The sequence below is a fragment of the Carettochelys insculpta genome, chromosome 23, assembly GCF_033958435.1.
Source record: "Carettochelys insculpta isolate YL-2023 chromosome 23, ASM3395843v1, whole genome shotgun sequence".
NCBI classification, from domain to species: Eukaryota; Metazoa; Chordata; order Testudines; family Carettochelyidae; genus Carettochelys; species Carettochelys insculpta.
The window spans coordinates 16,672,432-16,688,126 of NC_134159.1; the positions used below are offsets into that span (position 1 = coordinate 16,672,432).

General features: G+C 41.1%; 1 protein-coding gene across 6 annotated transcripts in view; it reads right to left on the reverse strand.

The window, feature by feature from the left end:
- The window catches only part of LOC142001066 (cyclin-dependent kinase 11B), a 46,651-nt gene extending 31,423 nt beyond the window's left edge, over positions 1-15,228 (reverse strand). For 5 of the 6 annotated variants that reach the window (XM_074975944.1, XM_074975943.1, XM_074975946.1 and 2 more), the window contains exons 1-7: positions 15,169-15,228; positions 10,502-10,627; positions 9,630-9,745; positions 9,149-9,276; positions 7,353-7,491; positions 6,618-6,754; positions 2,145-2,267 (exon numbers count right to left, since the gene is read on the reverse strand). In XM_074975944.1, coding sequence (XP_074832045.1) covers positions 2,145-2,267; positions 6,618-6,754; positions 7,353-7,491; positions 9,149-9,276; positions 9,630-9,745; positions 10,502-10,612 — 754 coding nt within the window. In that variant the 5' untranslated portion in view covers positions 10,613-10,627; positions 15,169-15,228. Of the gene's footprint in view, positions 1-2,144; positions 2,268-6,617; positions 6,755-7,352; positions 7,492-9,148; positions 9,277-9,629; positions 9,746-10,501; positions 10,628-15,168 lie in introns of those variants that run through there. The other variant, XM_074975947.1, reaches the window with a different exon arrangement.
- Positions 15,229-15,695: the final 467 nt, after the last annotated feature.

Here is a 15,695-nt window from a genome sequence, read left to right on the forward strand (position 1 = left end):
ACAACAAAATAGAAGTGCACCTGAACTTTAACCAGTGGATGTGGTTATTTCAATTCCTGAATACTTTCTGTTGATAATCAGAGTCCTTCGGAATGTAGAAACCTAAAGGAATAATTTTATCTCTTGGGAGCCAAACTGAGCTTTCCAAGCAAGTGTATTACCTGAACTGTTTTCTTTCTTGTACAGGATGAGAACAGTGGTAATATAAAGACTACACTACGGTTTCTGTAAAGTTGAATTATGCTGAATAAGTTTACTTATTCAGTGACTAATTCATTTTTCCTCTACAAGTATTGAAAAGAAAGATACTAATGGTAGCTTTTTAGTTTGGGAGGGAATTTGGATACAAATCTAAGGAAAGAGTCAGAGGGCATTCACCAAGGTCAAGAGATTGTAAGGCACTGAAGCACAGGCAACATTGTTATGTAGCATAAGTAAAGCTGAAGCACATTTCAGAGTATAGGTGACCTTTTTTTGACCCTCAAGGTTAAGCACTATCATTGCAGAACCCATTTATTTTGCAGCAAACACAGTTTGCTGGGAGACAAAAATAGGCACAAAAGTGCTCTGATTTGGCACAAACACTGAAATCTTTTGGTACTGCTTTTAATTTTTCCCAATGTAGGTTATAAAGCCTATCAATTCCTGTGACAACTCTGAAAAGGACACCACTCTGATGAATACCATGAATGTATGTCTGTCTGCTCTGCCCTTATCCTTGTTGAACAAGAGCCTTCTCTGTTTCTCAGTCACCTCTATCAGTATAACATTCCCCAATGTCAAGAATGCCTAAAGAGGTACATATGCAGTTACTAACCTGCTGGCCCTAACTCTGTGCCCACAACTGTCTACACCGTATAAGTAACAGCACATATCACCAAACCCTGTTGTCCAACCAAGAACAGCCTACCACATTTCAAAAACACCCTCGACATAAAACACAGTTCGTTGCAATAAGGTCTGTAGGTAGAAAGGAAGAAAGGTGACAAGCGTCTCCCATGACTAGGAAGAAACTATGAGGACGGCCTTTCAAAATGGAGAAAATATTTTATCTCTGACGCCAGAGACCAAACTAAGAACCAAAACTGCATGTTATTTTTATCAGACCCTCTCTCTCCCTTTTCCAGTTCCTCAAGAATAGGACTATCATCCAAATCTGACTGCCCAACTCATCTCAGCGGGAAGCGATGGCAAAAGAAGCAGTGTTCAGAAACCTCGAGCATCTCTTTGCCAAGAAAGGAGATCAAGCAGCTGCTTGCGGATGCATTTTTCTCAGAGCAGCTTCACTCAGTGCAGCTCCATGTCCAGATTCAGGTAACAAGTGCTGTCTGGTGGCAAACACACGGTCGTTGCCCATTTGGATGCTTGCCATCCCCGCTAGCTACCAGCCAAGAGCTGGCTTCCAGAGCAAGTCACCTGGTAGCAAGACCTCAAATACATCTCCATCTGCTGCTGCACATTTGCTGTTGTCAGCATTGTTGTGCTGAGCACAGCTGTGTTCACGCTGGCTGCCAATAATTTGAAAATAGGGCTGGCTCATGAATACATGGGAAGATGAATCATGGGATGGCAGGACTAGAATCATGGGAATTTGTGACATCATGTTCCAAAATTCCACTTGCTTCCAAGTGACTACCGCTATGTAATTCAAAGTGTGCTGTTAGAAAAGTCCTAGAATGCAGAGAGCTCAGCAAGGCAAAGCACCATGGGATAACTGCCCAACAGATGCATGTTTACAATGAAGAAGAGTCCCTGCCATGTGTTCGTAATGATTTTGATTAAATAGTAAAAAGCTGCTTTATGGACATAATTGCAGTGAAATATCGGTTACACAATAGTCAATCCACCAAAGTTTAAGGGAAAGCACCTCTCACTAAAGGGCATAATAAATTAGTAAGCATTTCTCAAGATTTGTTAGTACTAAATAGAAAAGAATGAGTGTAATGCTGTATTACACTGGGTCCCTGCGAACATCAGCAAATCTTCTACATAATAGTTTATTTGCCATTCCTTATCCATACCTTGGCAAACTGAGCGACACTTTTGAGAAAATATAACAAAATTCTTTTTAGCAGCCAAAAATCAACCCCCTGCAGGTCCTTTTGATTGACATCCCCTGGCATACTACCAAGTGCAGACACTACCTGGCTTCCTGCCATCTCCTTGCTCAAGCTTCTCTCTTTGCTGTCGTAATGGGCTGCGACTCCAGGTTCTTATTTTTACTTTGTCTCCATAATCTTCCCTCACTGTTCTGTGATGTGCAGAAACTAGTGAAAAAACAAATGCAAAGCAAAAAGGCATTACATTTTTCTGCTAATTAGAAACCTTCTCCTCTGTTGTAGCAAGTTGTCTCAGGCTCCATTTTTATTTCTTTTTTAAGAGGAAAAACTGCTAACTGCACCTCAAAATAAAGAAACTTTGGTGATAGCTAATGATTTCGATAAGGACTCACTATGCCATTCTAAAATATGGCAGAAAAAAAACCCAAAGAAACTAATACATATTTGTACTACATATTTTAAGGGCAAGGAGGTGAGTATCCCTCTTTTTACCAAGCTCTGAGACCACATCTCTAATACTGCATTCACTTCAGGACATTCATTACCAAAATAAATTAAACAAACAGGGGGAGGTGCAGAATTAAAAAGGTAAGGGGCAGGAGGGATTGATTTAGGAGGGACTATCAAACACTAAATAAGGTGAAAATGGCTAAGCAGTGACTAACTTGGAAGACAGGATAATTGTCAATGACTACTTGAACGGTGTAAATAGCAAGAAGAGAAAGGAACTGTGCATGAGGAAAGAGAGGACAGGTAGAAGTAACAGGAATGAAAAAGAAGAAATATTTTAGGCTAAATACTTGCAGGGGGCGGGAATCATGAATAGTCAGAACTACAGAATTATGGAATAGTTTTCTAAAGTCACTAGTGAAAGATATAAAGCATTTTTTTTTACTGCCATTGCCTTTCTACAAGAATCACAGACCACTATTTGCAAAACTGTACTAATTTTTTTCACTTTTTGGTAAAAAGTTTTACATGTTGATTTCCATATTCTTACAGTCTGTTTTCCCATTGATTTGGCCAAATGCCTTTCTGCAACATGTTCTTCGGGAAGACGCAGGTACAGGTTGAATCTCTCCCGTACAGCAACATCCATGGTCTGGTGTGATTTTATTTAGCCAGAGATCCACTTATTATGGGTGTGACCAAGTTTCCCATAGTCCCATAAAGTTTGTTTACAGCCACCAGTCCTGGCTTTCAGTGTTCTGTGCTGTTATTTAGCAGTAATTTACCCCTACATGTCTTCTAGGAGTGGTGGCTATTTCAGAGGTGGATGAAGTGGTCTTCATGCATTCTGTAAGTTCACAGAATGTATGAGATTGGGGGTGGAAAGTGCCACAAATTTAATATATTGTTTCATAAAGAAGCCTTATAAGGAATTGAAGAAATATAGTCCATCAACTGCAATCTCCACAGAGATGACTTTAGACAGCTCAATCTGATCACCAGGGTGTAGGTATTTTAATACCAGAGTCACCTGTTGTCTAAGGTAATTCTTACTTCTTGTTAGTAGAGCACTTTATACTATTGAAATATTTTGCAAAATTTAAATAACTATTTAGTGTTTGTTTCCTGTATTTTAGTGAATACAACATTTATGGTAGACTAGTTTGCATAAAGTAAATATAAGAACATAAGAACAGCCACACTGGGTCAGACCAAAGGTCCATCCAGCCCAGTATCCTATCTGGCAGGTGTCCCAAAGGGAGTGAACTGAACAGGTAACGGTCTCTTGCCTGTCATCCATCTCCAGCCTCTGACAAACAGAGGCAAGGGACATCGTTCCTTACCCATCCTGGATAATAGTCATTAATGGACCATGAATTTATCTAGCTCTTTTTAAAACCCCATTATAGTTCTAGCCTCCTCAGGCAAGGAGTTCCACAGGCTGACTGTGCACTATGTGAAGAACTTCCTTCTATTTGTTTTAAACCTGCTGCCCATTAATTTGATGTGGTGTCTCCTAGTTCTTATATTATTGGAACAAATAAATAATTTTTCCTTGTTCACTTTCTCCACACCAGTCAATTTTATATGCCTCTATCATAACCCCACTTGGGTCTCCTCTTTTCTAAGATGAAAAGTCCTAGTCTCTTTAATCTCTCTTCATATGGTTCCCACTCCAAACCCCTAATCATTTTAGTTGTCATTTTCTGAACCTTTTCTAATGCCGATATATCTTTTTTGAGATGGTGTGACCACATCCGCATGCAGTATTCAAGAGGTGGGTGTACCATGGTTTTCTATAAGGGCAATAAGATATTCTGTCTTATTCTCTATCCCTTTTTTTTAATGATTCCTAACATCCTGTTTGCTTTTTTGATTGACGCTGCACACTGCATAGATGTTTTAAGGGAACTATCCATGATGACTCCAAGATCACTTTCCTGACTAGTTGTAGCTAAATTAGCCCCATCATATTATATGTACAATTGGGGTTATTTTTTCCAATGTGCATTACATTTATCCACATTAAATATCATTTTCCATTTTGTTGCCCAAGCACTCAGTTTTGTGCAATCTTTTTGAAATTCTTCACAGTCTACTTTCATCTTAACTATCCTGTGCAGTTTAGTATTATCTGCAAACTTTGCCACCTCACTGTTTATCCCTTTCTCCAAATCACTTATAAATAAGTTGAATAGAATTTGCTCTACGACTGACCCTTGAGGAACACCCTTAGTCATCCCCTCCATTCAGAAAATTTACCATTTATTCCTGCCCTCTGTTTCCTGTCTTTTAACCAGTTCTCAATCCATGAAAAGATCTTCCTTCTTATGCCATCACAACTTAATTTATGTAAAAGCCTTTGGCGAGGGACCTTGTTAAAAGCTTTCTGAAATCGAAGTACACTATATCTACTGGATTCCCCTTGTCCACGTTTGTTGACCCCTTCAAAGAACTCTAATAGATTAGTAAAACATGATTTCCCTTGACAGAAACTATATTGACTTTTGCCTAACAAATTATGTTCTTCTACGTGTCTGACAATTTTATTCTTGCTATGGTTTAAACTAATTTGCCCAGTACTGACATTAGACTTATTGGTTTGTAATTGCCAGGGTCAATTCTAGAGCCCATTTTAAATATTGGTGTTAGGTTACCTATCTTCCAGTCATTGGGTATAGAAGCTGATTTAAAGGATAGGTTACAAACCACAGTTAAGAGTTCCACAGTTTCACATTTGGGTTTTTTCAGAACTCTTGGGTGAATGTCACCTGGCCCTGGTGACTTGTTACTGTTAAGTTTATCAATTAGTTCCAAAACCACCTCTAATGACACCCTAATCTTGGGCATTTATTAATCTCAAAGTTTAAGGAAACGTTTAAACAACATTTATAAATTTTTTCATGATTTAAAGACTTTCCAGTATCACTGATGGGCACCATATAAAGACCTAAAGAGAAAATCTGCTTGGCAATGGTTTTTCAAATACATCTGAAGCATGCAGATGTCTAAGCAGATAAATGTCATAATCCCCATGTTCCAGATGGGGGAGCAGTGACTTTCCCAAAATCTGCTAGCAGCAAACCCAGGAAAGAAACCAGGTTCTCCCAAATCCCAGTATAGTGCTCTGTCCATTGTACTGCAATGCCTCTCATCTGACAGCTACCACACATTTAGCATACAGGGCGGTCTTTGCTTAAGGATGGACCAGGACTGAAACAGCAAGAATGTTACAATTGAGAACTGAGATGCAATGGCAAAGATTCAAATAAGGGACGCTTGCACTACACCTCTCCACAATTTCCTGTCTCTAGTCTCACTGTCAGAAAACACAAAGGGATCGACATTGGAAAAACTATTAAAATGTTAGAAAGTTACTCTATACAATTAACAAAGCTGCAATAGCCCATACTTGTGTGAGCATTAAGCTAACCATTCTTTTCCAGATTGGCAGTATAAAGTTTTGTACTGTGTTGCTTCATTTCCTGAGTTTCTTAAACATTTGGTCTTTTGGTAGATCAGGATTTTCAGCTAAGTACAAAGTGCAAATGGCAGACTCAGATTATAAAACAAAAGTCACAGTAAAGCAACAATAGGACTCAAGACTGTTAAAGCACAAATGGTGAGTGTCCATATTTCCTTTGGTGCCTTGATTGAGGCACAAATCAAGAACACAATCACTCATTTTTTAACCAATTGTTGCCTAAACAAATGAGGAAAGGAATGCAAAATATTCTTCAAATGGAGAACATTTTAGGTGCAATAAGTGGAAATCAACAATCAGTAAAAAGTTTATCTTGCAGATAAATAACGAACAGGTAACCAAAGGACACAGCATCTACTGAAAACTGACTAATGCCCTGATTCAATACAAGTAGGTCTGAATTCTGCACTACAGAACCAGCTATACAAGATCAAAGACCCTGCATCTTGAACCCCCGTATGATTTTGTCCTCCTGTTCATGACCAAGAAAGAAGCAAGACACTCTCTCTCTCTCTCTCCTTTTTAAAGAAAGAAAACCCTGGCAGAGAGGCTTGGTTTCTCTAAATTCCACTGTTGTTCCAATACATAATACTCCCTTATACTGTTTACACTCAGCTAGTTACCTTCTCTTCTGGCTTCCCGTTCCTTGCGCCTTTCTTCAGCTCGTCTTTCCCGTTCTTTTAATTCCCTTTGCTCTTTTTGTTGCTCTCGCATTTTTCTTTCCCGTTCTCGTTTTCGCTCAAGCTGCTCTAGACGATCCCTGGAAACATTCATTTGCCTATTTTATATTATAATTCATGACAAATTGAACTCTGGGCTTCTGGTTTTTTTGTTCTAAACTTTGTTACTGTTGTGATAAAAGATTGCTAAGTTATGAAATTTCCTGACCACCTACCAACAAATTTGTGATACTGTGTACTTGTCAATAGCCCAATGTACTGTGTACTTGTCAATAGCCCAATAGTCAATGTTCAGAGGTAGACACTACTCCTTTAAAACAGATTTGTTCTAGTCTGCCTTTCTTTATCCAATGGCTTAAAAGTAACCTCCTGCAGTTCACTGGAATTTTAATAAAAAATAAGCAGGCTTAAAAAAAGTGAGCCTTGGAAGCCTACCATATCCTACAAAACTGACTTGCTCACCAATTACGTATTATGGCACAAGCGCAGCAAGCAGAATCTTTAGTGTTAGAAAGATATCCTGTAATGAAGCCACTTGAAAAGGTGCTTATGTGCAAGGTGAAATCCCAGCCTACTACACAGAAAGGTCATGGGTTAATGGCACTATCAGCAGATTGCACTAAATATTGAGCTAACTGAATTTCTCAGATGTTGTATAATAAGGTTTGGCATTTTTACCTCTCCCTCCTGGAATGCTCCCTAGCCATTTCCCTCCTCTTCTGCCTTTCCCATTCACGTCGAGCCTTATCCTGCTCTTCTCGATGTCTTTTCCTACGTTCGTGCTCACGTTCCTTCTCTTTTACCCTGGCATGCTTCCCTAATAATAAAGGTAAAAATAAATACTAGATTGGTTTATTCTTTTACTTTTAAAGAATAGGAGCATCTCAACTATAAACAGAGTAGTATAAAGCACTAATGTTATGGGTAGTAGGGCTCTAATAATTTCACAGCTGTGAAAAATGTGTCACAGTCTATGAAATGAGCCCTCCCCAGTGAAATCTGCTCTCTCCTGTTTCTGTGAGCTGAGGGCTCCTAGACACTAGTCTGACCATGGTGGGGAGAGACAGAATATGTCCCTCCCCTGTACAGCCACTCTTAGTGGGGCAATCAGACCCACCTCCAGAGGCAGCACAGAAATTATAATGGTACCCTCTCCCTTCTGTGCTGCAGCATTCTGGTAGCTGGCCTCTAGGGTTCTGTTCTCCTTCCTTCCAACCCCACTCCTGATGCAGCTGCAGGCACCATGCTCTGCACTTCCTCCCTTGGCAGCTCCTCCCAGCGCATTCCTGTTGGCTACATTTGGAGCAGCCCAGACTCAGGGTTTCTGCCCCACCCAGTACTTGGGGCGTTCTGGGCTTGAGGCTTCAGCTCTGACGTTGCAGATGGAGCTCACGGTGACCTTCGAGCTTTTGCCCTGGTGCTTCTTCCAGGGCTTGGGTACCCATTTTATTTAGGGAGCACTGAATTTGGCCTTAATCCATCCCTGATGTGGACTAGCAATCGCCCAGCTGTGGTCCTTCCAGAAGCACTGGAAAAATCCTACCCAACTCTACCTATGCAAACCTCCTCTGTTAAGAACTTGTGAGGATGGCAAACTTGGAATCCCTCTATAAAAACTTTGCCACCCTCCTATATGCTCCTATTTAGGGTCCGGACCCCTACAGTTACATCATGAATTCTCACATATAAACAGCGGAAATTGTGAAAATGACCAATTAAAAACACTTGGGTGATGAAATTGACCAGCACGTACCATGAATAAAAAGTTTAACAATAACAGAAAAGCAAGTTTTATTACTATGTATAATTTCACAGAAACAGCATGCTGGGAACTTTATGGATAGGTATAAAAACAAAGGGCTCAATGCTGTACCATTGGATTCCTTGGAAGTTTTAACACGGCCTTCAAAGGCAGCAGAATCAGACTAAAGCTTTATCACAGAGTGCTTTCCTTCCACTAAGGTGAGTGGGGAACAGGGTTCCCTCCAATTTTTTCCAGCCATGGACGGAATACATTTTGCTTTGTGCACCAAGCCACATGCAGCTGTGTACCACCAATGGAAGCACAATGCTGCCCACTGTAAGTGGCTCTGGACGCTCTGCTAATCAGCTGGGTGGCACCTGAATCTCTCCTGGGTGGCTGCTCAAATGCTCAGAATTTACAGGAAACACTGGTGCGGAACCAAACATATGCAACAAACTGCTTCAATGGAGTCCATGTAACAGAAGAAATCAAGGACTCTGATGTAAAATTACTTAGCAAGAATTCCTAAGAATTTCACATATCTTATTCAAAATATTTACTCCATTTCCTTCCCCTGGGCTCTAAAATATCATCTACCTGCTATGTCTTCTCTCTGTAGGACAAGTGACTGACATTTAGTACGACTGTGCAGTGCCTTGCACAATGTGTCCTGACCTGCTTGACCACAAAGAGCTAGTGCCATATGAATGGTGAATTGGAGCTGCAATACCTCCTTCTGCTGAATGGCTACGATGTCTGCGTTTCTCTTTCCGCTTCTCATCTTTCCTGTGATGTACTTTTTCTTTCCGTGACATTTGTTGTGGGGGTTTGATAGCCAAGGAATCATCCTCCTCACCTCTAAAATGCAATTTATATGAATAAGCAAAGGAAAGTAATAGGTACACTACTAAAAGAAAGTATGAACCATTGTTTCCTTTTACTCCCTTTGTGAGAAGGGATAAGTATTTATTTAACAATACTTTGCACTTCCATAGCACCTTTCACCTGAAGAGTTTGGCGCATGCTACCAAAATTCATAAACACTCACAAGCCCTTGTGAGGTAGGCAGGCATTATTAAAATGCTTTTAACACATGGGTAAACTGAGATATAAGAATCTCCATGATTTAAGGTAAGTATAAAAAAAACCCAGCAGATCTGCTTTCTAAAGCCACATCTATATCCAGCAACAGTATCTTCCTATATTATTACCTATCTTCCATAGAATCTTCCCTCCTGTATGGCGAATTCCTGATTGTTATCTCCATACGGTGATCTCTCAGCTCCCCCTCCTCAAGGGAATCCCGCTTTGAATCCCGATCATCAGACTATGGTGGAAGGAAGGATAAAAGCAAGTTGCAGTTAATTTCTCTTGTAGTGAGCTGTATTTTTGTAAACTGATGTTTAACTCTACTGCTGGTACTAAAACCAAATGATCTCTATGAGACAAAAAAAAATAATTTATTTATAGAAATGCAGGGACTTCAATTATAGCTAGTAGTCAAATATAGCGAATATATTGTAATATCTGATTCAATATAAATGCAGTCTAAGTAACTAAAACTAACCTGCAAAAACTTAAAAGACTGTGTTAATTTATGGTAGTTTTTTTAAAGACAAAAAACTTTTCAACGCACACTAAACAATGACATCTATCAACAATACCTCCTCTATTTTAATTAGAATAAGAAAAAGTTATTTAAGGCAAAACAATCATTTGACAAATTAGGATCTTTTTTTCTGTTGCAGTCAGGAACAATTTAAAAAGAGGAGCGCCATGGAGGCCAAAACAGTGCAAGTATATTGCAACAGAAGCTTCCAATTAACCAAGCTTATTTCTCAGACAGTCTTCACAACAACTGTGAAGCAAAGTAAAAGATCTAGTGTGTTACCAAGTAGGTTTTAACATAACACAACATTTTGGTGAGCTTTGGCACTCAGAGATAGTGCTCACCTGTTAGATATGAAAGGAAAAAAGAATTTCATTGATAGTGATAAAGGAAGCCTTGTTCTAGGAAAATGAAGGGAAAAATTAAACCTCCTCACTTAAATTAGAAGTATTTATTTGCAAAAAGACAGCTTACATTTTTGATGCGTTTTATCTCTGCCTTCTCTTCTTGCTCCTTCCTTCTTTTTTTTTCCTGAAGAATTTCATCTAAAGTTTTCACTTTCCAAGAGTCCTTTTCATCACCCATTTGAATCAGAACAAACTGAAAGCAAATACCACAGAGTTAGGGTGTGAAATACTTCATAGTCAATGTTATCAACATTTTACATAATTTTTAAAAGAACTTTTGACATACAAATAAATATTTAAAAATTATGTGATGTACTAAGTTTCACAAAACCTTAAAGGGATGTCAGTCAGTATTTAACTTAAGCTAAACCCAAATAAGCTGGCTTTAAAAGCATATCCACACAGCATTTGCAGTAGGTTAATTAAATTGGCTTAAAAACAGCTTAAGTAAAATCAGTGCAACGTCTGCAATGGTGTTACCTATCTTGCTAGTCATGATGATCCAAAGACACCTAAATGAGCTAGCCTTATGACTTTTTAGTATACCTCTATGAGAATGTGTGGTAATTTTTCTGGAGTTGCACGGATATTTATGAAGGCTTTGAACCCCATCTATCCTTGAGATGCTGCTGTCACCAGCACAAAGAACTTCCACTGCAGCCCATATGCCATATTCTTTTCTGGCCAAAAAAACCCCCACCAACCCTCTGTTCTTTCTGCTTTTTTCAGAATGAATATGATGGCAGTGAATAAGGCTAGACCGATAGCCCTGGTTTTCTATTCATCCAACATCACAGACATTGCAAGGCCATCCACCAATCATATGCATTGCATTTGACCTGAAAACACACCTGGGACTTGATAAAGTAACTCTGTTTCCAGCCCCATTGAATGCTTGACCTCTCTGCTAGACTGTCACAAAGATGTCAGTACTAGTAGTGGACAAATCTACACCAAGAAGTGGACTAAGACTCAATGTAATTTAGGCAACATAATGACCATCCAATAGTAGCAATAAATCTTGGTCCTTTTCAATCTGTTTTTATTCCTACTTTGTACTAGTAACATTTGCTACATTTATTAAGCCTCAGTCACAAAGAGAACAAGATTTTGTTAAAACAAAGCAGCAGAAATGTAGCACTTTAAAGACTAACATAAAGACTTATTCAGTGATGAGCTTTCATGGGACAGACCCACTTTATCAGATCCTGATGAAGCCCATCCACAAAAGCGCATCACCAAATAAATCATTTTGTTAGTCTTTAAAGTGCCACATTTCGGCTGCTTTGTTTTGTTGGAGTGCAGGCGAACATGGCTTCCTCCCTATTGCTATTCAAGATTTTGTTAGTAAGACAACTCCTCAAATGTACTAAAGCAGCGGTGGACAATTCGTAGCCCATTGGGATTCTGCATGTGGCCTATGAGACATTTTGTTTACCATTGCCTGTGTGCAGGGTTGCCAGATTCTGCTGGTTTCCATCTACGTAGTTTCCCCTGCCCTGACTGGTATTACAGAAGCGACATGCGTTTTAAGCAAGACCCGATTTTCACGAGATGCATGCTGACTGCACAAAAAATTGCAAGAGTGATGCACTCCCTCTGCATCCAAGCAAAGCGCTTCTACAGTTCAATTGACAGACTATGCAAACACCAGCTTCACAAGTGCAGTTAGTAAAACTACCCTATCCCTGGAAACCATCTTGGTTACCACAATCTTATAGCCACTGAGATAAAGGAGGGGCCACTCTTGCAGCAAGCCCCGCACTTTATTAAGGTAATTAACCCATTTTAAAAGTAGCTAATCAGGACAGCACCCATAATATACATTTTTAAAAACATTTTATAACAATGTCCACACCTTGTGAGGCAGGCAGCCCTCAGCTAAACATGGCTTGCTTTAAATTGATTCACAGTGTAGGCATACATACACAGCTTCAGACATGTACAAATTGACCTTCTCTAGTCTAGGCACCCTCAGGACTTGACCAGTGCTGAATGAGAAAATTGGCCAGACCATCAGAGGTCAATATTGTTTAGCAGAATTAACAACACTTCCACTGCTTACTGGGCTCCTGTAAGACATTTAGGGGTGAATTACAGCTAAATTATGAGAAGTCTTGTGGCACTTTAGAGACTAACAGATTTATTGGATCATAAACTTTCATGGGCAAAGACTGACCCCATCAGATGCACCCACAAAAGCTTATGCTCCAATAAATGCTACAGTACATCTGTTGGTCTATAAGATGCCACAGGACTTCTCATTGTTTCTGTGGATACAGACCAACACAGTTACCCCCTGATACTTCACAGCTAAATAACAGCCTAGAACACTGAGAAGCCGGATTGGTGGCTGTAAACAAACGTTATGGGACCACAGGGAACTTGGACACGTCCTTGATAAGTACCTGTATGGCTAACTAAAATCATGCTGGATTACAGATTTTGCCAGACGAGAACGTGTTGGAGTAGAGAGGTTCAGCTTGTATATCAATTTTCATAGTTGGACACTTCTGTAGAGGCCAGTTTCATATGTAAAGTCCCACTAATAAATGGGGTTGAAATAGTCACAAAAACAGAAGTGCTCAACATGGCCCTTTTGGTAATCTGTTGCAAAATTGTGCATCCCTGTCTGTCACCTATATATCAGAAGCATAGCTGTGTTCGGCTGTAGCCTCACAAACAAAAAGTCACGTAGCACTTTAGAGACTAAGAAACTGATTAGGTTATGAGCTTTTTGTGGGCAAGACCCACTACTTCAGATGACTGGAGACATCCCATATCATCTGAAGCAGTGAGTCTTACCCACAAAAACTCATGACCTAATAAATCTGTTAGTCTCTAAGGTGCTACAAGACTGCTTGTTACCATAAAATATTTATAAAATATTTTCCCATGACAGGATGTGTGAAAATAGAGCAGATGGAACTAGAAAATATCACAATATGTTTCCTGCTTCTTCAAAACACTTCTTGAGAGGAATCCTGGTATGTCATAGCTCCATAACCAATCCACACGTAATCTGGCTGTGTCACAGTTGAAAACAAGCATTTCTCTCTATCAAATAAAGATATCCTATTTCAAGAGTGTCATGGGATTAAAGGGAAGTCCTTTTAGGACAAGTAATTGGTTAGAAGATAGGCAACAAAAGGTAGAAATAAATAGCCAGTTTTCAGAATGATGAGGGACCTTGTCAAAAGCTTTCCGAAAATCTAAGTATACTATATCCAACAGATCTCCCTTGTCCACATGCTTGTTAATCCTCTCAAAGAATTCCAGCAGATTGGCAAGGCGTGGTTTTCCTTTACAAAAGCAGTGTTGATTCTTCTCCAACAAACTATGTTCATGTGTGTGTCTGACAATTCTATTCTTAGTTTGCCTGGTACCGGAGTTGGATTTTCTGGCCTGTAAATACCAGAAGCACCTCTGGAGACCATTTAAAACTTAGTACCCTGTCAGCCTCTGTACCAAATGACTACAGGACAATTAATGTAAATGGAAGGGTACAAGCCACTCTTAGTAGTTCTGCAATATCAACTCTGAATTCCTCCAGAACACTTGAATAAATACCATATGTTCCTAGTGACTTATTACTGTCTAGTTTATCAATTTGTACCAAGACTCCTCTAACAACCATTTAATCTGAGAAAAATCCTCAGATGTGTCACCCAAAAAGTGGCTCAGATTTGCAAATCTCCCTCATTCCTTGAGCCATGAAAACCAATGCAAAGAATTTGTTTAATTTCTCCACAGATGGTTTATCATCCCTGAGTGATCCTTTAGCTTCTGGACAACTGAGTAGCCCACTAGTTTATCAAGCTGCCTGCTTCTCATATACTTTGTGGTGTTTTTTTTTGGCCTTGTTATTGTGCCATTTGAATCTATCTGGCATCAATTTTTCAGCTGCAGGATACTCTTAGGTGTACCTTACTAAGGGTAGATCTTAACTACAGGGAATATCAAGCCTGTTGTGGATGATCTTCTGGAGTTCAAATTAGCATGTCCCTACTAACCATGCTAAACCAAACTTACAGGGTGCCTGTGTTGGTACTCCTGCCCCACTAGGAGTAAGGAAAGTTGACAGGAACGCATGGCAGGGGACTGCATTAGCCCCAGTGTACCTCTGCAGGTAGGGATGCTTAGTTGAGAGGGAATGGAAGCCCAAATTAAGGTACATTGACTCTAGCTGCATAATTAACATAGCTGTAATAACATACCTTAATTCAACTTTCTGCTTCAGTGTAGACCTGCTCTAAATTATACTGGACTCTAGATTCCCTGGCAGGACTAAGATGCACAAATCAACCACAACTCTTTTTTAGATCTCCTTTATAGAAGGCTCTGGAGACATCCCAAACAATTTCCCAATACTCACAGACTTATCACAATGAATTCTGAGGGCGACCCCAGGGTTTCCCCCCACTCTCCTGTGGGGATTTACCCCACATCGCAGCCCTCTCCGGTGATCACCTCTTGTTCCCCACAGCCTCACTCGCCGGCTCACCCGCATCAGCCTCAACCCCCCCTTGTCGCCCGGTGCCTGACCCCTCGCCTGTCCCTCACAACTACCAACATGAAGCCCCATGCGTGAGCCCCCGACTCTCAGTCTGCACCCCAGGCTCGCCCTCCTACCAGCCCTGGGATCCCCGACAATGGGCTCCTCCATCCCCCGCAGAGCGAGCCCCACTACCAGCACGCGACCCACAACGACGAAACGAGCCGCCCCACACTCACCGCCAGCACCACCCGCCGCCGGAGATTAAGGAGAGAGGCTTCAACGCCAGCCAGCGCTGAACAAACGCGTCACTTCCGCTGCCCGGCGCATCCCTGTGACGCACTCGCGCGAGCGTGACACCAACGAGCTCCGGCGAGGGCGCGCGCGCGCGCACGGGACCAACCTGAGGTGAGCTGCGGGCGCACCACGGCGTAGGCGGAAGCCCTTGGGGCCTGAGCGATGCTCGGCGCACGGAGACTTCCGCTCCCAGCCCCGCGCGGTCCTCCCCCGCTCAGGGCGAGGCTGCCTGGCTAGCTGGTCGCCTCTGAGGCGTCGGGGCGGAGCGCTGGGTAGCTCCTGCTTCAGGCCCTGGGGCCTTGCGGAGCGAGGAGAAGGAGCCAGCTGTCCTGGATCCCTGCAAATTCACATCTACCCCTCGGTATCCGGAGAGCCCAGCGAGGCTGCAGCTGCGGATAACAATTTTGTATCTAGAATCCCGAACATGTGCAGTTCTCTGTGGCTGTCTGCACCCTCAGATCTTTTCCAG